The following is a 24,124-nucleotide window of genomic DNA, read 5'->3' as shown; positions in this document are numbered from 1 at the left end:
AACTAGGAAGTAGCCGTATCATGTCCTGCCTTTTATGGCAAATATACCTGGAGTTAAGCAGCTACAACTAACAAACTAGGTTAACGTAAAGTTTTGTAAGCCGACATTTAGTAGTATGCATACAGTACATTATTACGGGCTTTAACGTGCAAAATGGAAAACAGCAGGAGCTAAAAACAAGGTGGCATAGTTAGCTAACCACCTAACGTTATTTTAAAGTGCTGACATGTTGTATTAAACACACGTAATATATTCACTTTGCTTTTTAGAACCCTAGCTGCAACCACAGTCTGCCTTTCAATAACTAATTGCTGGCATAAAGTATGAAACTTAACCAGATTAGATTTCACATTTGTAGGTTCAACATTTGTGTTATCATGTTGACGGCTGTGAAAAATAACTACTGCTGTGCTTTGTCTTTCATTACAGGGCGGCGCCAGTGAATCCACTGTCTCGGAACCTTGACGCTGTACTACTCCTCCTCTTTCCCGTCCTCCTCTTCCTCTTCCTCTTCCTCAGTACTCCACAACTGTGACAATGAAAACACCAAAGTTAGTTGAAGTTATTTCGCGAACAATGCCAACGAGCAAACAGCGGACAGGCGCATAACCTCAGAAAACAGGTAGATGGTGCACTTGCACTAAAGATTATTTTAACGTAATTTAAATGAATGGATTTTTGTAACAATGCTTACACTGATACTTGATGTACAAATTCACTTGGACACAACCCGCGGTGGTTGTGTAATGTTTTGCAACATGGCGTTTACACGTTTGTAGACAACAACAACAACAACAACAACAAAAGACGGAACGAACTTTTCTGCCCACCAGGTCATTTGCTGCTGAGGATCACCCTGTTCACAGGAGCCTCCCGCTGGTCTGCAGTATTATTGGACTCCCCGGTGAATTATTAACTGCGATCATTTGAGGACTCCCTCCATGACATCCTCAGATGGACAAACAACAACAACAGGAGAACACCAAGGTCACTGTCAATGTGGAAGGACCCTTTTTTACTTTATAAATGAGTAACTGAAGGAAACAAGACATCATGTACTGATTGAAATGCTTTTCTAGCTCATCTGACCGGCCTGCAGCACTCGGATTAAATCAGCTTAGAAGCAAAGAAGTTGACCATTAACCTCTCCCACTGATATCAAACACCTCTCCACCTATAGGCAGCTGCTTCTGTGGCTCCTGAAGCAAAGTTCACTGTGGCAGGTGACAGAGGTCTGTCACACAGCAGGAGCTCGGTCCCTTCTCTGGCCTGTCCTCTATTTTTCTCAGTTTTAATAGGATTAAATCTGCAATCATGGCTACAACCAGTTATGGATACTACAGAGGAACTATATTTTTGGCCATGTTTGTGGGCTACACACTGTACTATTTTAATAGAAAGACTTTCTCCTTTGTGATGCCTTCTGTAATGGAAGAGATTGAGCTGGATAAGGATGACCTGGGTATGTGATGCTTGGATTTGCACTGACTTTATGCTTGGTTGTCTGTATAAGTAGAAAGATAAATTGCAATTAATGCTGTTACAGTGCACAGATAGCATTTTAAATTAAAATTCTTTCCCCAAAAGTAATAAGGACTTTATAACTTGAAAATGGATGAAGTATTTGCCCCCTAACAGCCTTCTCACATGATATTAACCTCACATATTATTTTACCTTTTTCATGCATATACTCTGTGTTACAGGTGCACTTCTATCATAAATTACTTATTTACCTGGGCGCTTTCCTGAGAACTGTACTTCATGTATGAGATATTCAGGACCTAAAACTTTTGTTTTAACTTCCATCTGCTCTGTATATACTCCTTCCCTTTTGTCCTCTCTGTTAAGGCTTGATCACCAGCAGTCAGTCTTTAGCCTACGCTATCAGTAAGTTTATCAGCGGTGTGCTTTCGGACCAGATCAGCGCCCGCTGGCTCTTCTCCATTGGCCTGTTCATGGTGGGAAGCATCAATGTGTTCTTCTCCTGGTCTTCCACTGTCGCCGTCTTCGCTGCCCTGTGGTTTCTGAACGGCCTAGGCCAGGGCCTCGGCTGGCCTCCCTGCGGTAGAGTGTTGCGTAAGGTACCTGAGCCACGTGTTAGTGCTGCAGTGTACTGACTGAGGAGTTAAAATATAAACATGTCAGTGGACGCTTGTCAAATTATAGTGCTGAGGAAATACAGTAGACCTTATGGTCTCATTACACTTACTGCTAATAGACTGTTCGCCAGTACAGTCTGTGCATTTGGCTGTTTGCAATGTGTTTACACCTAAAAAGTGAAACCAGTGTTGTAATGTGTGTGTGAGACACTGCACTGGTTCAATTATCCCTCCTACATATTAAGCATAACTTGCTTTTATGATTTAATTTCAGTATTTCTTTTTCTCTGTCGGCAGTGGTTTGAGCCCTCTCAGTTCGGGACGTGGTGGGCAGTCCTCTCCTGCAGCATGAATCTGGCTGGCAGCTTGGGCCCCATTATTGCCGCGGTGCTTGCCCAGAGTTACAGCTGGAGGACCATACTGTCAGTGTCGGGAATGATTTGTGTGGTGGTCTCCTTCGTCTGCCTGCTGGTCATCAAGAATGAGCCTAAGGATGTGGGGCTGCCCAGTATAGAGGCAACAGCCAAGAAGAGTAAAGGAGGTGAGATTGACTTTTACTGAATGATTTATAGTAATTGTCCAGTTCAAAGTTTTTAGCAACTACTCTTTACAAACAGGGACTGAAATCAGGCACTGTGTGCAGATGTGTTTTCATGCATCATGTGATTAATGGGTTGAGACTAAAGGTCGGTGACTCAGTGGACTCTGTACCCAGTGTACCCCTCACATGCAACTTGTTTGAATTGTGTCTCATGTGCAGGCAAAGTCAAAGTTATATGTGTGGTGAAGAGATGCTTTATTCTTGACTCTGAGACCCCTCTGACCGCCCCCTTTGGTCATGGGATTATTATGTTTCAGCCGTTTGTGTTGTGTAGATGGTAACGGTTCAGATACTCTACATTCTGGACTAGCAGATAATACTGAGCCTTCTGCCTGCTACCTGTTCAGGATCTTCCAGTGATGAAAGTACCCTGTCTGAGTTCCTGCTGTCACCTTACCTGTGGTTGCTGTCTATGTCCTACCTGGTGGTGTTTGGGGTGAAGACAGCCTGCACAGACTGGGGCCAGCTGTTTCTCATTCAGGACAAAGGCCAATCTACACTTATGGGTATGGAAGAGGGGAGGAGTGGATGCCACATATTTGCCAAGTCCAATTTGGTTGTTATTGTTTCATGTGAATCACCATATTCCTCTACATAGGTAGCTCATACATGAGCGCCCTGGAGGTCGGAGGCCTGGTGGGCAGTCTCGTAGCTGGTTATCTCTCTGACAAGGCTGTGGCCAAGGTGAGTTTGCACAGAGTACACATCTGAAGGATTTCCAGTGTGTTTGTTCATGCTGTTGAGACAGCTTTGATTATAACTATTTCCCAAAATTTGACAAAATTATTCCATCTCAGCCCGTGTTTGTTTGTGTATTTATTTGGCCACTGACAATATGGGTGACCACAAATCACTGAAAAACCTCTTGGGGTATTTTCTCCATTATATCACAGACTTAATAGAACTTTCAGTATTTCAACTCATTTTTAATCATCCATCTATTTTTCTGTATTTTAGCATTTTTGTTCTAGTTCCTTTTAATTCTGATTATTTACATATTTGATGAAACAAGACAATTTGCAAAGAAAAATAATGTGATGGTATTCTTTTAGACCATAACTTTCATGGAGAAAGTGTTCATACAAAGGTACAACTTCATAAAACCTAACAGATTACTTTTGTATTGCCTTTCCTCTTATAAGACCTTCATGTAAGATCAAAGTTAATTATAATTCTTATAGACAGCAAAACCAACTTTTTGTTATGTGTGTCCTTATGTGTACAGCAAGGCATGAGAATTTACGGCAATCCTCGCCATTTCATCCTGATGTGCATGATGGCTGGAATGTATGTGTCCATGTACCTGTTCAGAGTCACAGTTACTCCTGACAGTCCCAAGGTACCACTGGCATCCCACTGAACACACAGTCACTACTAAGAGCACACTGCACATCATATTTCACGGTCCTCAGTGATGTATCTTTCATCTGCACATTCAGATGTGGATAATCAGCTTGGGTGCTGCTTTTGGCTTCTCCTCTTATGGACCAATAGCACTATTTGGAGTCATTGCCAATGAAAGCGCCCCATCCAACTACTGTGGAACATCACATGCCATTGTTGCCCTGATGGCCAACGGTAAGTTGACTGGGTTTTATTTCAGAATCATTACATTGTGCATCAGCTATACATATGGAACCTGTACAAGCTGTAGCTAACTGCTCAGTGCATTCATACTAATAACAAAATTCCATACCTGTAGTTTCCTAGTAAGACCTTTAAGTTGGTCATATCCTTAGCTTGACAGAACTCCACTGACCTGACTTTGGTGTAGCAAACTGAGCCTGAATCAATTAAAGTGAGTGAACTGTATGCATTGTAGTGTGTATATTCTCTAGCCTTTGGAGTAAAGTGATCCATTGTGTTCTGCTCAGTTGGTGGCTTCCTGTCTGGACTTCCGTTCAGCACCATTGCCAAGCACCACAGCTGGGAAACGGCCTTCTGGGTAGCAGAGATCACCTGTGGTGCCACCACTGTCGGATTCTTCCTGTTGCGCAACATCCGAACTAAGATGGGCCACGTGGCCAAGAAATCAGAGTGAAACACCTCATGTTCCGCACTGGGATGAAAACTGAGTATTTTAAGCCATTATTGTATTTTTCATACACACACACACACACACACACACATACATACACTACCACTGTTTTTCTCAGTCAGCCTTAAGGGACCTAAGTGTAATTGAAACTCAGAGATACTTACTGCATCAGTAACTCAACAAAGGACCATTATGTGTTAATGACAGAAGCATAAACTGGAGCCTGGTTTATAAACGGGTATATTGCACAATATCTGTTTTTAAGAAAGTGTTGGAATAAAAAAAATCATGAATGCAAGACCTACTTGATGTTCACCTAGTCCGTTTTTAAATGAAAGCACAATTTATGGTCTTCATAACAAGAGCAGGCAAAGGCTTGAATAAACGATACTTGATGTTTTTTCAGCCAAATAGTAAGTAAATTCTCAATAGTGTATTTAATGTAGAAATTCAATATATGTGCAGCCAAAAACAAACAAAATATATGAAATGTTAATGCACGATTTTAATCTTTACGTATTTACAAAACATTATGTATTTACAACATGTCAAATCCCAGTCCAAAGTAACAAGGACAATCCATTTAATTTAGTTGCCTCACTAAGACCCATAGTCAGAGTTTTAGTGAATTTATTTTGATTAGAAATGACATTCAAGCAGATCCATCTATTTAATCCTCTCTGGTTCAAGATCCAGTTCCAAAGTTGCCAGCTTTCTCCGCTATCTCCAGTGCACTCTTCAGATTCTGATCAAAGAGTTCACACCTAGAAAATCAAAACATCCAACAGTGTTAGAGGACACAATCGGGTGTATTTGTGTTCAACAATGGATACCTATACTAATTTTAAGATGTAACATCACAACAAAGCAGTAGAAAACATCCTTTCCTCAGATGTATCCTTACCTGATTGGCATTTCCAAGGAATAGAATGGGTTCTTCAGGGCAAAGTCTGAATAGATCTCATAAATCTTTCTCAGCAGTGCATCAATACCAGACTGTCGAGGGTCTGCCAGCACAATAAACTTTATCCCTGAAAGCAGAGATGGCACAAACTGTGAGAAAAACAACACCTAATGTGTGATATAAATACAAAGTTAGAAATACTATTTTTGTTGGTCTTTCTTTCACCCACAAAGACATTTGTTTGCACTACTGACCCGTGAGAGTCTGGTAGCAGTGGAGTTTGAAGACATCTGTTTCTAGCATCTCAATTCCTGAACTGCCAACTTCAGGGGACAACTGTGAACCTATAGCAAACAACCTGGAGGAAACACAAAGACAGACATGTTGGTGTTTGAGACACGTGAGACCCAAAGCTCTGTTGTCTAGCAGGGAGGATAAATGTCTAAGGAAGCTTCTTTGGCCCACCTCAACAGGAAAATAAGAGGTCAGAATTAGACAGAGAAACTAGGTTGAGAAGAAAATCACCAGAAGTTTAGTTGCATAGTCGGTGACAGTTGAGCAGAGTGAATGGTTGTTATGTGAACCTGGTTCCCCTGGATGGCTAAGGCCAGTGAAAATGCTAAACAACACTTACGAGTGGAACATGGATGCCAGCATCAACTTCTCATTGGAGCTCAGGCGAGCCCGTCCAAATCGAATAGACACTGGATAATTTGAAGGATCTTTCAAGTATTCAAGAATGTCCTTTCCTTCTGCTGTGTTCTTTCCATTAACATCAGCTCCATTGATGGACAGTACTGCGTGGCCCACTAGAGAATGACAACGCACACGTTAGCCTAAGTAAGTTTCAGAAAATATAGTTTAAGGTCGGGTTCTGAAAGGTCACGCAATCTGACAGTCCAATACTTGCACCACAGAACATCACGAGGAATGTTCACATCTGTACAACATGGCCACTTTGAATGCAAAATTGAGTTTCGTGCAGACAAACCATGCTTTGAGAGGTTACGTTACCTCTGATTCCGTCCCGCTGTCCGAACGATACCACGACCTTTTCATCATGATGTTTGAGTACCACGTCTAAAGGATAGCTAAATGTTTTCTCAACCTCCGCTTTCGCGACATAGTTGTCATATTGGTAAATTAAACCCCCAGCCTTATTCACTACATACACACTGAAGATCGCCATTTTTGCAACTTCTAGCCCAGCTGACAAAACTGTCACGTGATCCCAACTGTGACGAAAGGCAGGAAACTTCTAAATCAGCTCTGGTTTGACTTCTTGATTATTTTTGTCTTCGTATCAACATCAAAACTACCGCTATAACAGTTTTGTGTGGTATGGTTAATTATCAAAAACAACAAAACACAAAAAACTCAACTTCCCATAATCCCTGAGCTCATTTCCGCATGTACGGGTTGTGTCAGGGACTTTTGCACGGGTGAGCTTCCTTTCGCTCCGACATCTTGACGAGGAAACATGGTGAGGATAGTTCTTACACGTCTTGACGAAATTAATTTTAAGTTTCTTATGTTTCTGTCGCTCATCTTAATTTGTGACTTTTTATAATATATTGCAATAGCAGTGTGCTTTCATACGCCGTGATAGCAGTACGTGGTTGATGCAAACAGTTGAATTGTATTTCTTTAGCTAGCGGCTAGGTGGCTAGCCCTAGCTAAATTGCTCACTCCACCATGCTTTTCTGCTACACTGTGGTTATAGATAGCGAGCCGAACAAAACTGGCATACATAGCGGAATGCACATGAGAAATATAGCTGCATATGTATAAATAACGCTAGCACTGTAAAGCTACGGTATATGCTTGTAACCAGAATAACCAGTAAGTTAGTGTTTGAAACGTTTTTTGAAAATGTGGGCAAGGCCTCCTATACCGGCTAGCCGAGCAAACGTCAGTTAGCTGAAATTCTTCTCAATTACTGTTCAAGCATTGTTATACCCGAGCATTCTGACATGAGCCTAAACTATATGATGACAAGCCCGACGTGGAGCCCATCTCTGAATCCGTTATGCGTAATGTGTTGCCCTCTCTTGCTAGCCTCCCAAACAAGACAAGAAGAAGGATACTGGGAAGTCCAAGAAGGACAAGGACCCAGTCAACAAGTCTGGAGGCAAAGCCAAGAAGAAGGTATACGACAATTAATATTCATCCAGAATTGGTCCTTTACATGTGATGCAGTTGCTGAGTAGCTTGATTACAGGACCTGTTAACTTTACTTAAACACTGACACTAAATTTCTGTGTTATTGAGCAGAAGTGGTCCAAGGGAAAAGTGAGGGACAAGCTCAACAACCTGGTCCTCTTCGACAAGGCGACCTACGACAAGCTGTACAAAGAAGTTCCCAACTACAAGCTTATCACCCCTGCTGTTGTGTCAGAGAGGCTGAAGACCAAAACTGAACTTTTGTTTTCACATCACAGCCCCAGATTTTAACTGCAAATGTGATGAGAACTGACAAACAGATGAGCTGTAAGACATTTACATCTGTCAAGCAATACTGTGTTTACATTCATACAAATGACAGAGAAGGTTTGCACACGATTTTAGAGTTTAATATACTGTGATGCCAGATTGTTTCTGGGGAGTTCCAGCAAAATGGCTACTTGTTTGGTTTTATGTCCTACAAAGTTATTTTGGTGATTTTTAGCTGAAGGAGCACAAAAAATGAGCTTTCCACATATGTTTGCAATAAATGAGTAATTTCCTTGAATAAATGGGTCTGGGCAAAGGTCCATTAGTGATTAAATATGAATGTTATTAGGGTAGAGGTACAAAACATCAGTAACAGTAAATGTAATGTGAAGCAACAGTAAGCTCATGTCATCAGTGTGTCTCACAGTCATCAGCGCTGCTCATTGGCTGTTCCTAACATTTACACAAGATGTACTGTGCCCAAGTGTTTCTGTACCATTTCTATCAGTTGCTCCAAACTAACATTGATGCAGCCAACATTGCTGAACATTGTGCTTGTTTCTTTTGAAAGCATTCAGACTCTCCTTTGGCGTGTGCATTTGCAGAAAGCAAGGGTACAGAATTGAATGCCATTTAGAAAACATTTTAATGGTGCAATATTTTATTGCTTCCCACCAGATACCAAGCAAACATTTTAAATATCTAATGGCAAACTTGTTTCATTATCTTGCTATATGCAATGTGCCGCCTGTAACAAAAACAGCTTTATTTTTGTAATTTCTTTACACTTGTCATGGGCACTCGCGCCCCTATTCTAAATTTATTGTTAAACTGCAGGTGCTTTGCTGGCCATCATGTTGTTAACATTTCTAAAGGTAGTGCTTATACTGATTTGGAGTTGCCTTGGCTACATAAGCTAAAATACTGTATATTCTGGCTTTTCTTTATAACAATGAGAATCAGCTTTATTGGCCAGGTGTGTCAGACACACGACAAATTTGACTTTGGTACCTCGGCTCTCAGTGCTCTCAACAAAAAGCATCAGTCAAGCACAAAAGATTAATCTAAGTCTGTGGAAGTCAGTGGCAATGCAGGCTACATAAACAGTTAATGTAAGTGAATGAAAATGTGAATATACTGACAGACAGCATGGTCATTCTTTGTTTTCCAGGCATGATTAAACTAGTGTCTAAACATAGAGCACAGCTGATTTATACACGTAACACCAAGGGTGGCGATGAGGAGGCGGCAGCAGAGAAAGCATAATCAGGTACAACCACAGAAGCGCTATCTGCATGCATTTTTCTTCTGGTGATTTTAGCTGCATTCACTGACTACAGCTGTTTTTTGTCTTGCAGGTTCTCCTGTTTGTTTCCTGTTTGTAATGAAAGGTGAATAAAAACTGTAAAGACAATCTCAGCTGCACATCTCTTTACTTTTTGTGTGTCATCTGCTAGTTTGGTACTTGGTGTAAGTAGTACTTGGAATATTTTTTGTCACGTTCTGGTTGAGAAGTGGTTTAAGTGTGTCATTTAAGCAGTGGACTGTGGGCAGCTATAGGATCAGAGTGTGCACTAGTCGGACAGCACAATAATTTGCTGGTTCCACTGTCCTCTCAGTCAGAACTCATCTGTGTAAAGTTACACATATTCCTAATGCTTTTCACTAGACTGGGGCAGTGGTCTCAGAACTGGATCTGGGTTATTCATTGTCTGATGCTCCTTAAAGTTTGGGTCATTTTACTGCAAAGAACAAGTGTCCCCACAGGCAATACGCTTTTTGGTTCTGTGTAGAAAAATGCTTGGAACTCAACACTGAAAAGAAAGAATACATCATAAAATACTAAAAAGAGGCTACTTGGATCTGACTGCAATAAAAACAAAGCAGGTACTACTGATGAACATGTTGGCCAGCAGTGTCCACAGGGGGAGAAATTCTTCTCTTCATTAAAAAAAAAGGGGGGGGGGGCAGATTTTGTTTGTGAGGGGTTACACGAGTCCTGTTGTGTATTTAACCTGTCACAGTACTGACTTTTCCCTACTTTGTCAAAGCAGTGTGCTGTGAGTGACATTTGGCAGAGTAATCCATGTTTGTGTGGACACAGCATCAAATTTATGATTGGAGTAGTTTAAAAATGTTCCCACTTTGACATTGTTTTCATGAGGCAAATGGAACCCGTGCAGCAGCCTGACATTCCAACCTGTTTAGTCATTATTCTGTTAAATGGCACACTTGAGATATTATTTTAGCAGCTTGAGTCTGTGTAGCCAGCATATTTGCACCTTTTTAGTGCCAGTTGCATTCGGTTGCTGTTGACCACAATGCATTACTATCCTTGACAATCTCACTCCTCAGGTCTGCACCTGTACCATATACCTACTGTTGTCGTCCAGTAAATCCAAAGGGACATCCTGATTCATCTGGTCTTGTTCTTAGTTTGAAATGGCTCTTTTCTACTGTGGTGAGACAGATTTGTCTTTTATATCTTCCATGTCTCATAAAAAGCCACAGGCAGTGAAAGGCTATGAGATAATGATAAGAAGTGGCATCCAATGAAGATGCTATCTCCACTGTCGGTTGTTTGCTCAGGGCCTGAAAGACACAAGAGTCTTGTGACCACTGCGCTCAGATGTCCTTTTGTGACTGCACAGCTCTACCTCAAACAGCAGCTGGGAAGCAAACTGCAGAAAGTACGTCACTGACAGATGTACCACCTATCAGCCCCATCTGTGAGAGCACAAAGATGAGTCCCTGTTTGCAAGTGAAAGTGGCTTTTTAACAGGGCAACTGAAATGTTGAATTTTAAACACTGCATACACACAGTCGCTGCGCAGGTTGAAAGTGGGTGTAGCCCTGCTGGGACTCCCATGAGGTCACTAGTCCCCAGGTAAAGGAACGGTAACCTGCTGTAACTACCTTTAGGGTGCCATTAATTCTGCACTAACCACCCCTTCAGTCCTGTGAAGAGGTCTTATCAGGCACAGTAAATAAAATCGCCTGCGTGGGTTACCGTTGGTGAGCAGTGCCTTTAAATTGCATTTTGAAAAGTTAACATTGCCTAAAGGTAGAGGAATTAAAGCCATCACCCTCAGCCAAGGGCAGAAACAGAGCTGGGTGGAGTGCTTACAGTCACAGTGTGGTATTTTGCATGCAGGTTCACCATCATGGCACACTGGGACACTTAATGGAAGTTAGGCATTTTATTGAAATGTGTTTCACATGACGTCAATATCTGCTGTGAAAAAGGCTGATTGTGCCCACCTTCAACCTTAGCAGTGGTTTGATCTGCCTTTAAATGTATATTATTAAAACAGAAAACAAACCCAAAGGCTTTGGTTCAGCAAGTATGAAAAGATCTGCATACCCGAATCTGTCTCAAATCTCCTTTCATGTTTACACATTTTTACTCTTTCTGTTCTTGAGCATTTTTCAGTGTGTGATGATGTCATGTAGCGCCAGAACTCTTGTCACCAGCAACACATTTCGATTAAGTCATCAGTGGGAGCGTCAACCGGCTATCCCTGGTAAGATGTCTCCTAAATAGTCAGTGTGGAAAGTTAGAAAACCTTTAGTGAATGAAAGCTTGTTGGTCTCTAAAAGTCCAAGATGGTAAATATAAATTTAATCAATGAGAAAGGGCCTTTATGAGGAGCACACTCACTGTCCCCTTTGTTTCGCTGAACATTCGCTAGTTTTGTAAACCTTTAATGCACCAGCCTAGAAGTTCTGCCAATTCCATAATGTGAGTCTACTAAATCTTTCACAGCCATTTTCTAATATAAATCTGAGAAGTCCTTCAGTTGAGCAAGTTTAGCAAGAGTACACAAAAACTATGTAGCCTGAGTTACCCAGAATTTGGAAACGGTATTTAGTTTGAAAATCAGGAGCATCTTAATACTCGCTGATCTATATTTTAGTTAGTCTGACCTTGAGTTATTTATGTTTATATACCTGAGATGCATATACAGTTTTAAAAATGAACTATTTTGTGATTTGAAATAATCCAAAACAATGACTTGACTTGTTGACAACTGCAGTATCCATCCCCTGCTGTCTATTGTGTTTGCTGGCTGTCTCCGCTGCCACTTGACTAACTGCCCCCTTCCAGGTCCAGCCTTCCTGCTTCCTGTCACCCAGTGCAACTATCTGAAAGACCAGCTTAACTTCATGTTGAGAGCCATGACGTTTAAATTTAGACCGTCCTGCATCGAGCCGTGGGTTGGGTAGTCAAAGTGACTCACTAGTATACATGACTAATACCTGCCTCAGTTCATCATAGATACTTTCTGTTTGTGTGAGAGAGATTGAACCTTTTCACTGCTGGTTAATTCTCCTCCTCTCTCTCTCTCTCTCTCTCTCTCTCTCACACACTCACACTGGTGATATTCGAATAACCACAGGAAGGCTGAAAAGGCGGAAAGAGCATGCAGGGCAGAGGGAGCGCCGTCTCGCGGTGATAAGCCGGGGCACTTCCAGAGCTGGATTTATGGCGAGCAGCTGTTGAGTGGCTGACAGACGTGTGAGGAGCTCAAGCCACTGCTGCTGCTTCAAAAGCTGCTTGTACCAGCTCCAGCTCTGCTTACAGTTGTGTAGGAACAAGGACTGCTGTCTCAACAAATAAGGGTGAGTCCTCTGCCTTTTCATACAGAAATACTCAGTCATTTCTTTTTTCATAACCTCCTCCTCTTGAAGACGGCAAGTTTGCGTTTTTATAAGAGCAACCTTTAACCCATTGCACACTTTTTTTCTCAGTTCTCTCCCCCTCCCTTGTGGCTCATGTGCCCAATGTTGTGCTGTGATTACTTGCTAGTCCTTACAGAGGTTTGAGATTTGGAAAAATGTTTTTAGCTGCCAGCTGTCAGTAGTTTTACCATACATGGCCAGCAATATGGGAATACAAAAATAACTCGGCCAAAAAATCACCTCACTTATGTTTTATGTGTTTTTCTGATCATTGTTCATTAGCTGTACTTATTCAGTGTGTGTCTGCTTGTGTCCTGTGGAGCTTTTTTTAAATTTAGTTCACAATGCTGTGTCCTATTTTTAGTAGTTAAGGCATCACAGACTGGAGACATGACGCTTAGTAGACCGACAGACAGAAACTTTGGCCCTGCCCTCAGCTTTCAGCCGCTGCCCGCTCCGTGTGAGCTCCTCTGAGCGTTCCTCTGCCAGCAACCTCCAGCTAAACAATTTGAGCTTTTCTAACTCACTGAAACTTCTGGCTTTGATTCAGGTCAAACTTTGGCTCAGAGGGGAGCCTGGATTCTCAATTACAGCCGGACCCTGTGGATTTTAGGCGAACAGCCTGTCCAGCTTCGGCCTCTTACTCTCATCCAGAGGTCAGAGACAGAGCCAGGCAGGGACCATGGCTTGTTTAAGGTTAATTGAGAGGGTGTTCTATGATAAATATCGCTGCGGAACCAAGTACTCTTCATCTTACAGAGACAGGGCTGTGTTAGAGGTCTACCTTGGCTGTGAAACCTCTATTTATTTGTCCCTTGTGGAATAGGATCCATATTTACCCTGAAAGTCTCGTTAAAACAGAGTTTCTATCACCAGGAGCCTTAAAAAATAAAGGCGCCTAATCTTTCAAGGCTCTGTGGTCAGGCTGTATTTCCAATCATGATGAACCTCAAACTAAGCTTTCCTGGCACTTGAGCAGTGAGGTTGTTCAGGGAGTGTTTGTTTGAGTTGCTATGGAAGGATCAGTCTGTGGCTGAAGGCCTGGTGGAAACTGGAGCTGGAAGACGCCTTTAAAGACCCAACCTCAAAGTAGTTTCCTCTGAAGTAAGGAAGTCTCTTAGTGCTTTCATTAAAGCAGTTGGATCAAATGCATTGCCATCATAAGGACCAACTCCAGAGCTCTTTTATCCTCATTTACCAAAATCACAGAGTTGGATTGATCAGCATCTTTACAGCACACTCAAAGTGCTTTCACACTGCTTGGCAGTTCACACTCTCAAACACCGGTGTCATCACTGGGAGCAACTGGGGGTTCAGTGTCTTGGGCAAGGACACTTCGACATGTTGACTGGATAAGCCGGGAATCGAACCGTTAATCCTCCAGTTAGAAAACAAACTGCTCCACCTCCTGAGCCACAGCCGCCCACAAGGAGCAGGGTTGTTGTTCCTAGTGCAGCAACTCTTTTGTATGTAGTTTCTCCAGAAATGAACAAATGTCCAGGATCTAGAACAGAATTTCAGGGCCACTGTGAAATAATCTGAGATCTTTAGAATAAAGTCAACACACAAATGATCTGTAGATGTTAGTAGGTACAGTATAGTGTGGGGATATAGGAATTGTTCAATTGAACATCCACTAGTTCTCAATGGAGAGCCTGATTGGAAAACATACACAAACCAGAAGTTAAAACTCAGCAGAATCTGTTAATAAAACTAGCAGAGTTCTGACACGCTGAGGCGTTCACACCCACTAGAAGCTGCTGTTGCTCTGCTGAGATTCAAACTGTCATCATGACTCATTCTCACAAATACGATTAACTGATTAATAAATATAAATGAGGTGAGAGATGAGGAAAAAAAAAAAAAAAAAAAAAGCATTTCACATAACTTACTCCTTATCAACTTTCACCCTCCTCTGGAAATATTCATTTTTTTCCCTCTTCTTTTGGAAACATTCATTTGTTTGGTGAAATCAGGACTATTCATCACAGCTGGGTTCGCAGGCCACGTGACAGCTCCTGTGGAGAGAGAGATATGTTCACAGAAACAGTCGCTTCCTCCCCATAGTTGCTGCGAAAGGCATGAAATGAGTTATGGAGGGTCTTTATCATTTTCTCTCTGAAACATCATCTCCCGAACTCAGGCCCCAGCAGCATGCACCATTGCTTTTATTCATGGTCCCTTGCTGTGAGGGAGGAACAGTATTGATTCACCTTTATTATTTATAGAAACACAACCTATTTGAGTTTGTTGATGCAGTTTGTCGCTGTCAGCCTCCTCCTTCCTTTGCTTGCGTTGTCATATGGGAGTCACAATGGGATGATACACCCAGCTGAACATCTGTTAATGTCAAAGAAGAATTACTTTTTGGTGTGAAAAGTGGCTCCTTTATCGTGACAGAAAACGGGTTTGCTGTGGCAGTAAGATGGAACATCTGTCCAACATCAGCCTGGCTACAGGGCCTGGGGCCATCAAGTTCAAGACAGCCTAGATACATCTTTGTTCAGACAGCTTACCCTGGAAAGTTGGGTTGATGAAGATTTGGAGCAGTGTGTTGCTTGCTGACAGCTCTCTGTTTCGTGTTTTATTCATAATAATGACAGCATTTCTTCAGGCCTTGTCCTCAGTGAAAATAGCTTTCTCTGCAGCTTGTGTTGGGTTATTAATGAGGATTAATCAATGGAAAGAGCGCTGTCTCTCCTCTCTCTGCAGCCCTGTGACGCCGTGCGGTCCCTGGCTGCACTGTGTTCAACCACATGCTGCCTGTGTTGTTGTGAAATCTGTCCCTGGGCTTTCCTGTGTTCAATGTGCCGACCTAGGGGCTCACTCACAGGCTCTGTAGTCCTGCTCCATCAAGTGAACTAAATACAAATAACTTCAATGGTGTCATAACTTAAAATGTTCACTATGGTTTGAAATATGCTGACATTAACCTCCTTGGTTCTTGTCATTGATCAAGTGTTGCTGCGTGGCCAGAAATGACACAGCAGCGCCAGTGCAAAGTGTTATTTTCCTTTTGCCTTTGCCTTCTTGAAAAACTGCTGGAAATTCAGTCAGGTTTTTCACTGGTGCAGTGGGGGTCTGTGCCTGAGCTCTGGGCTCATGAATGTGTGAACAAGACATTGCGTAGAAGTGGCTTTAACAGTGTGTATACAATTCAGCTCGAATTCGAAAAGCTAGAAAAGGGTGAATGTAGATTCTCCTGGATGTGTGAAAACCATTTGGCATCAGCCAGGGTCAATTAGTCTTTTGTCTTAAACATTCTTTACACATGCTTCCATGGTAATAAACACTGGGTACTCTCTCTAACCTAACTTTGCATTGTGCAGCTGTGTTAGGGAAAATTCTCGTTTTTATAAGTTCTCGTTTCTTGTAATTTCATAATGACACGTATCTAAAGAACAGGGCAGAGCGTAGCAGAGCCTTGAGGAGCAGGGAGAGGGAGTGCTGGGCAGAGCAGAGTGGGTTGATTTGGACTTTCATGCTAGTGCTACTCTGCAGAAGAAAGAAAAACAAATCTTAAAAGCACTTGAGGTAGAAAGTCAGCACTGTTCACATCGATAATAAAAACATCCAAGTAGGATAAATGAGATGAAATACAAACATGTTACTAATCATATACCATCAATATTTTATCACTTACTAATCACTATCTGTTTCTATTGCCTGTCTCTGTGTGTTGTGCCCAGGCAGCAGATGGTGCGAGAGCAGTATGCCACCACCACCGAGGGCAGCAGCATGCCCAGCCAGGTGCCTGACCACGATTACAAGATCGGCATCTATGGCTGGAGGAAGCGCTGCCTCTACCTGTTTGTCCTGCTGCTCATCATCATCCTGGTGGTCAACTTTGCCCTCACCATCTGGATCCTCAGGGTGATGTGGTTCAACACAGTACGTAGGACTCACCTTGGCAGTTTGTGTTTTCAGCGGGGATCATTTTCACCCCTTTCTTTCCTTCTTCCATGCCTTTTTATACTCTATTTGTAGTATAATTTCTGGCACTATAGGTCCTACAGGAAACAAAGCTGTCTGTTTCAAACTTGGAAACGTGGTAGAAAATGTCTCACTTGCTAACCAGCCATATTTTGCATTCTTAGCTGAACAAAGCAGTTTATTGATTTACAGTTAAATTATTATATTGACACCATCTTGTCTCTTTGTCTGAATACATAAAGTTGTCTTCACTTTGGCTGCCGTTGCAGGAAGGGATGGGATTCCTACAAGTACACTCAGATGGGGTCAAGCTGGAGGAGGGCGAGTCGGAGTTTCTCTTCCCTGTCTATGCTCAGGAGATCCACTCCAGAGAAGTAAGATAATCAGTAACACACACATTTCTTCCTCCTCTTCCCACATTCCTTCTCACTATGCTATCCCTCTCCTCCTCCCCTCTACTTTCTGCTTTCTTCCCTCTTCTTCCCAGCTCATTATCAAACAGCTGTTTGCTCAGTTAAGTAGCCTGACAGCTTGGCTGTTACTTCACTGCATTTGTTTGCCAAACTTCAACTTAATTGCGAGTTGGACTGTGACTGTCAGACTACACGCTCTATTATCATTCTAATCTAATTCCTTGCAGACAGTAGTTTTGATCCAGCCATAATGAGTGAGCTGCATATTTCTGACCAGTTGTTTTTTGGGAGATGTGTCAAAACAAACTGGATTTGGCAGTCCCACATAGTGCATGTGGTGCTGCAGTGAGCTTTCCATTAACCTCAGGATATTTGTGGTAGAACGTAGTGGCTCGCCTGCTAACACCAGATGAGAACACTTTGCTGCAGTTGTTTACATGTTATGGCTTTCCTTGCTAATAGCTGCAGTTTTTTTTTAGCATTCTTATTTTATGCGCTGTGTTACAAAGGCAGTGTATTCCTTGTTTATAAGTGGACGCTTTCTGTAATACATTCTGTGGCTGTACTGAGCCGCCGTCTCACCTTTGACTTGCATCTTATATCATTTTGTTTTTCTAAACTCATTTACCTGCTGTATTTTGTGCAAATATTTATTTGAAAGTAATATTGTATATTTGAAAATCTGCATCACTTTACAAAAAAGGCATCTTTATAACTAATGACTTAATTTCTGCTTAATTAACCATCCTGTATAGGTCAGCTTAGACGTCATTCATTTAGGAAAACTGCCTGGTTGGTGTGCATCCTACTTCAACAGGCACTTAATAACAGTATTAAAGTCATTAATAAATACAAGATAATACATGTCTGCAGTTGTAAATGTTAACATGTCTGTCCATAAATAATGGAGGAAACTTCCCAGTGAACTACAAGACAGAACAAGTGTTAGGCTGCAGCAGGATAAACACCAGCCAAAGTAATTCTTCTCAACACCAAAATAATCATTTCAACGTAACTGTTTTAAACAGGGTTACAAAAACAATGTAAGTCAGCTAGCTAGCTGTGAGAGCCCTGGTTCTTTAAGCCCAATGCTAACATTAGCTTATTAGCACATTGAATGAACTGTGTTGTTTGTTGTTAATGGCATTAAGTAGATCATGTTTAGCATGTTCACCAGTTTAGATGAGCATATTTGCATGCTCATGTTTGCTAATTAGCACAAATGACAAAGTAGATCTGAGGCTACATACAGGAAATAGTATTTTTTCCCCAGTCATTTCTCTGTTGCAAACCTACAGCACATCAGTGGGATTTGTACATGGTGGTAACATGACATTGTTGCTTTCTTTTTTTCCCCAGGACTCTTCACTTCTAGTGCACTCGATGGAAAATGTTTCCCTTAATGCCCGCAATGAAAATGGCGATGTCACAGGGAGGATATCAGTGGGTAAGAGCCTGACAGAGGATCACATGTACACACACACAGCACTTGTGCATAACAAAGTGTCTCACTGATGTATGAGGGCAACAGTAAAGTCGTTACTGCAGTAGTTTCTCATCCGACATTGACAGTGACAACAAACCATCTTTCCATTTATAATCTCTTAGATTTCCATTTAAAATCCATTAAATGCAACATTCCTCTCTCTATTGTTGCTTCTGGATTGTGTCATACTACACACCTGGGTCTGAGTACAAATTATTGTATTTCAGTTTATCTATTCATTTCTATTAATTTCACCTTTGCCACCATACCATGTGAGGAGATAGCACATCTCTGAAAGCACAAATGTGTCTTATTATATCCTCTAAGTGCTGCATGTTTGATAAAGTGTAACAGGAAAAGGGAGATAATATTTTGATGATTGAAATGTTGACAAACCTCTTAATGTATTTTTGCTGCTGTTGTTGCTGCAGGTCCAAAAGAGGCTCAGGGACACGTCCAAAAACTCCTCATTAGCTCCCACAATGACAACATGCTGTTCACTGCAGATGGCAACCAGGCTGTGATTGGACCAGACAAACTGCGAGTCACAGGTAAACCGGTGGCCGCCACCTGCTGCTGTTGCTGCTTTGGAAATATCACACGCTTCTTGTCAAGAACATTTTTCACATTTAAAAATAATGACATTGACAACAGATGTGAACTCAACAGGAGCAGTTTGATTTGATACCAACAGTCCAGCAGCCACAGTCAGAAGCAGTCATGCACTCATGTCATACACGTGTCAACCAAAACAAAACACTTTAATACAAAACAATATGTCACATTAATGAGTAAAGTATTAAATATCAGGCTGAACCTGCCTGTTGTCTTTTCTGCCCTGCATTCAGTGTCTCTGTGTTCACTGTATATTTTGATGGAGGTGCTGGTCATTGATCACACATCGTGATCGATGGCTTCATTATGAGCCACAGAGAACAGCATGCAGCAGCACTCGAGATTTTAAGTTGACAGCCATGCTAGTGGCTCTGAGGTTCCACATAGACACAGTGAGGTGTTGAGCTAAATGCTAACGTTACCATGTTATAGTGCTCACTATGACAATACCATCATGCTGATGCTAAGTAGGTATGATATTAAGATGTCTGCAGTCTTAATTTTGCATGTTAGCAAACTAGCATTTGAAAGTTGGTGCAAAACCAAGTAGAGATATCCAGTAGCTTTTGAGATATACAGTCTGGACTAGAACTGCAACTGATGATTATGTTCATCATTAATTAAGCATTAAATCAGTGTATGGGCTCTTATCTTTTTACTCTACTAATCATTAATTTAATCAAATATTTTCTTGATGAATTATTTACTCTACAAAAAGTAAAAATTAAAGAGAAAAATATTAATTCCAGTTTTTCTGAATCCAAGGTAACTATGTTTTCTTGTCCAATCAAGTCTCAAACCCCCAAAGTATTAGGTTTACAAAGATATAAGATGGAGAGAAGCAGAAAATCTTAACATGTAAGAGGCTAAAGACTGTTTTTTTGTTTAAAATATGATTTAAACAATTGCTATATTATCAAAAGTCCCCCCCGACAGTTGATTAATTGTTGCAGCTCTAGTCTGAGCTAAGTGGTGGATCGACCAACAGACTGACTTTGCTCTTCCTGGAGCCATGCTGCCTGGCAGGGCTAAAAATGAAATGCTGCAGATTCTCACAGCTACTTGTTGTAAGCAGTAATATTTAGCCCCTTTTTTCAGTCTATTTTGACTGCTAGATAACAGACAAGTGCATGTTTGGGAATCACACAAAGAGATGGGCTAGATTTTTAGATTGTATTAAAAATGTTACACACACACGGTTATAGGATCAGTCGTCAGGTCCTCTGACTGCAGCAGAATCTGTAACACATCTTGATTCAACCTCAGATGAAGTGTGTGCTCGTGTGTGTCTCGTTGTCCATTAAGGTCCTGAAGGAGCTCTTTTCCAGCATTCAGTGGAGGTGCCCCAGCTGAGATCTGAACTCCTCAAAGACCTGAGGTGAGCATTTCAGTCATCTCGTATGGCTCATTTTATGAGAACATAATGAGTCCAGTAAATGATGTGGAAGTACAGGGAGATGCAGTAAAATCATTTGCACAAGATCCACTGTAATTTCAGCTTCTTCAGCTTTTAACCTTTCAAAGGGAACTGAAGACAATCTGTTTACTGGATCTTAAAAAGCGGCTTTTAATGAAAATCAACGATCAGACTGATTGTGTTGATGTAAGGTGCATGTATATAATGCTGAGAGGTTTTTCTCTAGGTTGGAGTCTCCTACTCGCTCTCTCAGTATGGACGCACCAAAAGGTGTTCATCTCAAAGCCCTGGCTGGCAATATTGAAGTAGCTTCCAACCTGGATGTTATTCTGCAGTCTACTGGAGGACTGGTAAGAAGACATGGTCCACTGCTGCACACTGTCTTCAGGTTTCAGGGTTTTTTTTCTTCTTTTGATTAGCAAGGGATTATCTAATTACTCAGTCACACACACACACACACACCTGTGCTCAAAAGCAGTCTGACAACAGTTCAGCCTGTTTCCATTTACTACACAGTTTTGTCCTTAGAGACCTCATTATATCCATTCTACAATTGTACAGTATCGTCTTGTTAAAATAACATATTGACTGTTTGTGGTTCTAAAGGTAAAGACAGTGAAATATGATCTTGAACAATACTGTACTACAGTATGTCGCTGGCGTTCTAGCAGTGTTGATCTGTATTTGTGAACATCAGGAGTTTGTCATCAAGCCAACAACAAGCACCCAGATACTGGTCTGTACGCTGTGCCTTTTGGAGTTACAAAACAGTTTGGGCTTTGACAGAGTGGGTTGCATTTCCATGTTACTGTTTAGTTGTGCTGATTAATTCTGGCAGGATAACTGTTGTGGTGCAGCTCACAGGCTGAACTATAGAAAGCATTTGTTTCATGGGTGCTTCTGAGGAATACAGCACAATCATATGATAAGAGAGTTGCAGGGCATAACCCTCTTATCTTTCCTTGCTATAGGGAAGAAAACTGGGTGTTGATCTACACTGAACATCTTAGATAACAGAAAAAATCATCTGAATGCTTATGTTTTCTAGTGTTTTTTTTTTTTCCTGCCACAGGAATGTCTTTATGGACCAGTGCACTGTTTAAGACGTTCACTGACCTCTCTACACCCACACATGCCAAGATGCGTGTGGGCAGTCAGCTTAAGCGGAAAGAATTTTGCAGTGTGACTTTTCCTTGTTGATTCAATCATCGTTTAATTGTACTTAAGCCTTCACATTCTGTGCGCAGCTGGTGCTGGATGCTGAGACGGTGCGCATGCCAAACCTGACTCTGAGCAAGGGAGGGATTTCCGGAAATGCTCAGGATCTCTACGAGGTCTGTGTCTGTCCTAGTGGTAAGCTCTTCCTGTCCAAGGCCGAGGTCACTTCCACTTGTAGTGGCAATCAGAAGTGCTAGAATGACGCTGACAGGGTCATCGATTTTCCATCTCTCAGTAGATGCATCATCGGGGAGGCGACAAGCACAACTATTTATATCAACAGTTTTTTTTAAAAGTCTTTATACCACAGTGGATCTACGGTGAGCTCAGTGCTAAGATCCAACTGGCACAACGAGGCCTGTAAAAATACAAATGCCTGCTGGTGAACATGATGGAGATGTCATGAAATGCATCCTTAGTTATGTCTATGACCTAACTATTCAGCTGAAACAAACTGGCACTCAGTACCAATTGTGTCTGAAGCAGAGGTTTGTGGAGAATTTTCTTTAAACACACACACACAGTATGGCTGGGCAATGAGGAGCTGGTAACAGCTTACATCCTATGCAATATTATCTTTTGGTGCAATATATTAAATTGACACATATCAAGGGTTTGAAATAATCCCTTGATATGTATCATTACAAAGAATGAATAGAAATGTCTGAAATGGCAACAGAATGTTACTAAAAATATTTATTTTGGTTTATGCGTGTTGTTGTGGCCTTAAGCCACTGGTATTTAGTGTTTTGTTTTGGTATTAAGCATGCTTTTATTTAACTGAGGGACACTTTGGAGAAATTCTGGTATATATTTTCATTGTCATAGTCACTTCAGAGATTCGGAGATGGGCTTTATCTCTTGTTTGATTCAAATTCAGACACAGACCTTTCTTGTTTTGTTTCAGTTGCATTATGGGGCTGAAATTAAAACACCAAGTCCTTATAGCACCACAGTGTTACTAGTGTGGTATCATATGAACAAATGTTGTTTCAGTTTAAAACACTACACACAAGCAAACACACATTCCCATTCAACTCAAAGGGAAAGTATTCCAACATTTGAATGGTAGTGTATGTGTTTGGCTTGTTATTTCATTAAACCCTTCTTATGCATGTAATTATGCATTAGCTACAAGAGTTTTTTTTTTATTCAAGTGCATTGCTGTTTGTTTAGTAACCTTATCTACAGCCAAGGGTTCATTACAACAAAGCACTCCATTATACCACAACAAGAAACAAGCAAAACAAAGCAGGTGTAATTATGGTGCTTTAGTTGTGGCTGGTTTTATTAATCTGATTGGAAAAATAATAGGATGATTATATCTGTTTTGCTTTTGCCTTGTGGGTTAAATATTCCTTGATTTTATTTTCTTTCTACATAATATGGATGAGAAAGAGGCTACTTCATAACATTTGCCTGTGTTGTAACATTAAGTTCTTGGTTTGCATCAAAAAGGTCAATATTCTGTAATGATGCTTAGACTGAGTTCAGCAAGTTTATCCTACAGTACATTTCTGCAAGATGGTTTTAGCATAATTAACATCTCCTGCTGTTGTGTTATCACTGTCACCACTGATGCACAGTTTGTAGTTCTCACCCACAGTATGTACTGGCATATTTTGATAAGGTGTGTAATGTGTATTTATTAATTTTGTATGTTGAATAAATTTTGTGCTATTCTTCTATGATGTCTGTCAAATCTTGCAGACAAAATAACGGTCAGTTTCTTTCACCGTTTGTTTCCTGCTGTGCACTAAAGCTGCACAGTGGATATGGATAATTTTGACCATGTCCTAACCATGTTCATGGGCTCTCTGCAGCCCTCTAGTGGGGAATCTCTGCAGTACAACCATAATACACCAGAGGTGGGTTGACCATTGGTACCATGAGAGCAAATTCTCCATATTCTCTAAATCATGTGTATTTGTTGCAGAGAAAATATGTGGCTGAATCAGCTAGCACAGTCATGGCATCAGCCATAAGCTCTTAAGATTTATACAGAATTCACTTAAGATTGTTCAGCCTGCAATGAGGAAACCCCATGTGAGAAAATAACATTTTTAATGTGTGTGAACTTAGCTGTAAAAACATTTGCACAACTGAGCTTTATCTTTAAAATCAAACATTAGAGCCACTTCTGTTGGCTGTACTGATAAGTGGTTTAATATTTCCCCTCTTAAACAACAAACAGGCGCTTGCTGTAAACCTGAAAAAGCATTAAATATTAATATGGATATGGTACAAACTATGACTATTTAAAAGTGCTAACATAGTTTAAAT

At 41.2% G+C, this 24,124-nt stretch overlaps 4 protein-coding genes across 7 annotated transcripts; 3 read left to right on the top strand and 1 right to left on the bottom strand.

Annotated features, from left to right (window-relative positions):
- Positions 1 to 523: 523 nt before the first annotated feature.
- On the top strand, positions 524 to 5,043 carry slc37a4a (solute carrier family 37 member 4a). 2 transcript variants are annotated; one of them, XM_020600314.1, is made up of 9 exons: positions 524 to 622; positions 834 to 987; positions 1,850 to 2,082; positions 2,398 to 2,641; positions 3,049 to 3,207; positions 3,300 to 3,385; positions 3,927 to 4,040; positions 4,141 to 4,279; positions 4,576 to 5,043. In XM_020600314.1, exons 2-9 carry the CDS (start codon positions 942 to 944, stop codon positions 4,740 to 4,742), a joined length of 1,188 nt encoding a protein of 395 aa, XP_020455970.1. In that variant the 5' UTR covers positions 524 to 622; positions 834 to 941; the 3' UTR covers positions 4,743 to 5,043. The 2 variants fall into 2 exon arrangements, with proteins under 2 accessions (XP_020455970.1, XP_020455968.1); XM_020600312.1 differs by having other exon boundaries at positions 834 to 1,462.
- A 181-nt stretch (positions 5,044 to 5,224) lies between these two features.
- On the bottom strand, positions 5,225 to 6,922 carry trappc4 (trafficking protein particle complex subunit 4). The gene is made up of 5 exons (XM_020600315.1): positions 6,658 to 6,922; positions 6,278 to 6,452; positions 5,898 to 6,001; positions 5,644 to 5,770; positions 5,225 to 5,503 (listed from the first exon to the last, which is right to left on the bottom strand). Exons 1-5 carry the CDS (start codon positions 6,830 to 6,832, stop codon positions 5,425 to 5,427), a joined length of 660 nt encoding a protein of 219 aa, XP_020455971.1. The 5' UTR covers positions 6,833 to 6,922; the 3' UTR covers positions 5,225 to 5,424.
- A 116-nt stretch (positions 6,923 to 7,038) lies between these two features.
- rps25 (ribosomal protein S25) lies at positions 7,039 to 9,531 on the top strand. Its single transcript, XM_020600316.1, has 5 exons — positions 7,039 to 7,126; positions 7,702 to 7,791; positions 7,918 to 8,069; positions 9,225 to 9,346; positions 9,435 to 9,531. Exons 1-4 carry the CDS (start codon positions 7,124 to 7,126, stop codon positions 9,340 to 9,342), a joined length of 363 nt encoding a protein of 120 aa, XP_020455972.1. The 5' UTR covers positions 7,039 to 7,123; the 3' UTR covers positions 9,343 to 9,346; positions 9,435 to 9,531.
- A 1,073-nt stretch (positions 9,532 to 10,604) lies between these two features.
- Positions 10,605 to 23,503, top strand: sgcg (sarcoglycan, gamma). 3 transcript variants are annotated; one of them, XM_020600266.1, is made up of 10 exons: positions 10,605 to 11,600; positions 12,185 to 12,290; positions 12,477 to 12,699; positions 16,449 to 16,650; positions 16,962 to 17,066; positions 18,465 to 18,552; positions 19,023 to 19,142; positions 20,512 to 20,584; positions 20,850 to 20,973; positions 21,871 to 23,503. In XM_020600266.1, exons 4-10 carry the CDS (start codon positions 16,456 to 16,458, stop codon positions 22,036 to 22,038), a joined length of 873 nt encoding a protein of 290 aa, XP_020455922.1. In that variant the 5' UTR covers positions 10,605 to 11,600; positions 12,185 to 12,290; positions 12,477 to 12,699; positions 16,449 to 16,455; the 3' UTR covers positions 22,039 to 23,503. The 3 variants fall into 3 exon arrangements, with proteins under 3 accessions (XP_020455922.1, XP_020455921.1, XP_020455919.1); XM_020600265.1 differs by having other exon boundaries at positions 12,185 to 12,299; XM_020600263.1 differs by having other exon boundaries at positions 12,185 to 12,699.
- Positions 23,504 to 24,124: the final 621 nt, after the last annotated feature.

Source organism: Monopterus albus, unplaced genomic scaffold (genome assembly GCF_001952655.1).
Source record: "Monopterus albus unplaced genomic scaffold, M_albus_1.0 scaffold46.1, whole genome shotgun sequence".
Classification (NCBI taxonomy): Eukaryota; Metazoa; Chordata; class Actinopteri; order Synbranchiformes; family Synbranchidae; genus Monopterus; species Monopterus albus.
The sequence above is the reverse complement of the archived record's forward strand: the minus strand, read 5'-3'. Positions and strand labels throughout refer to the sequence as shown.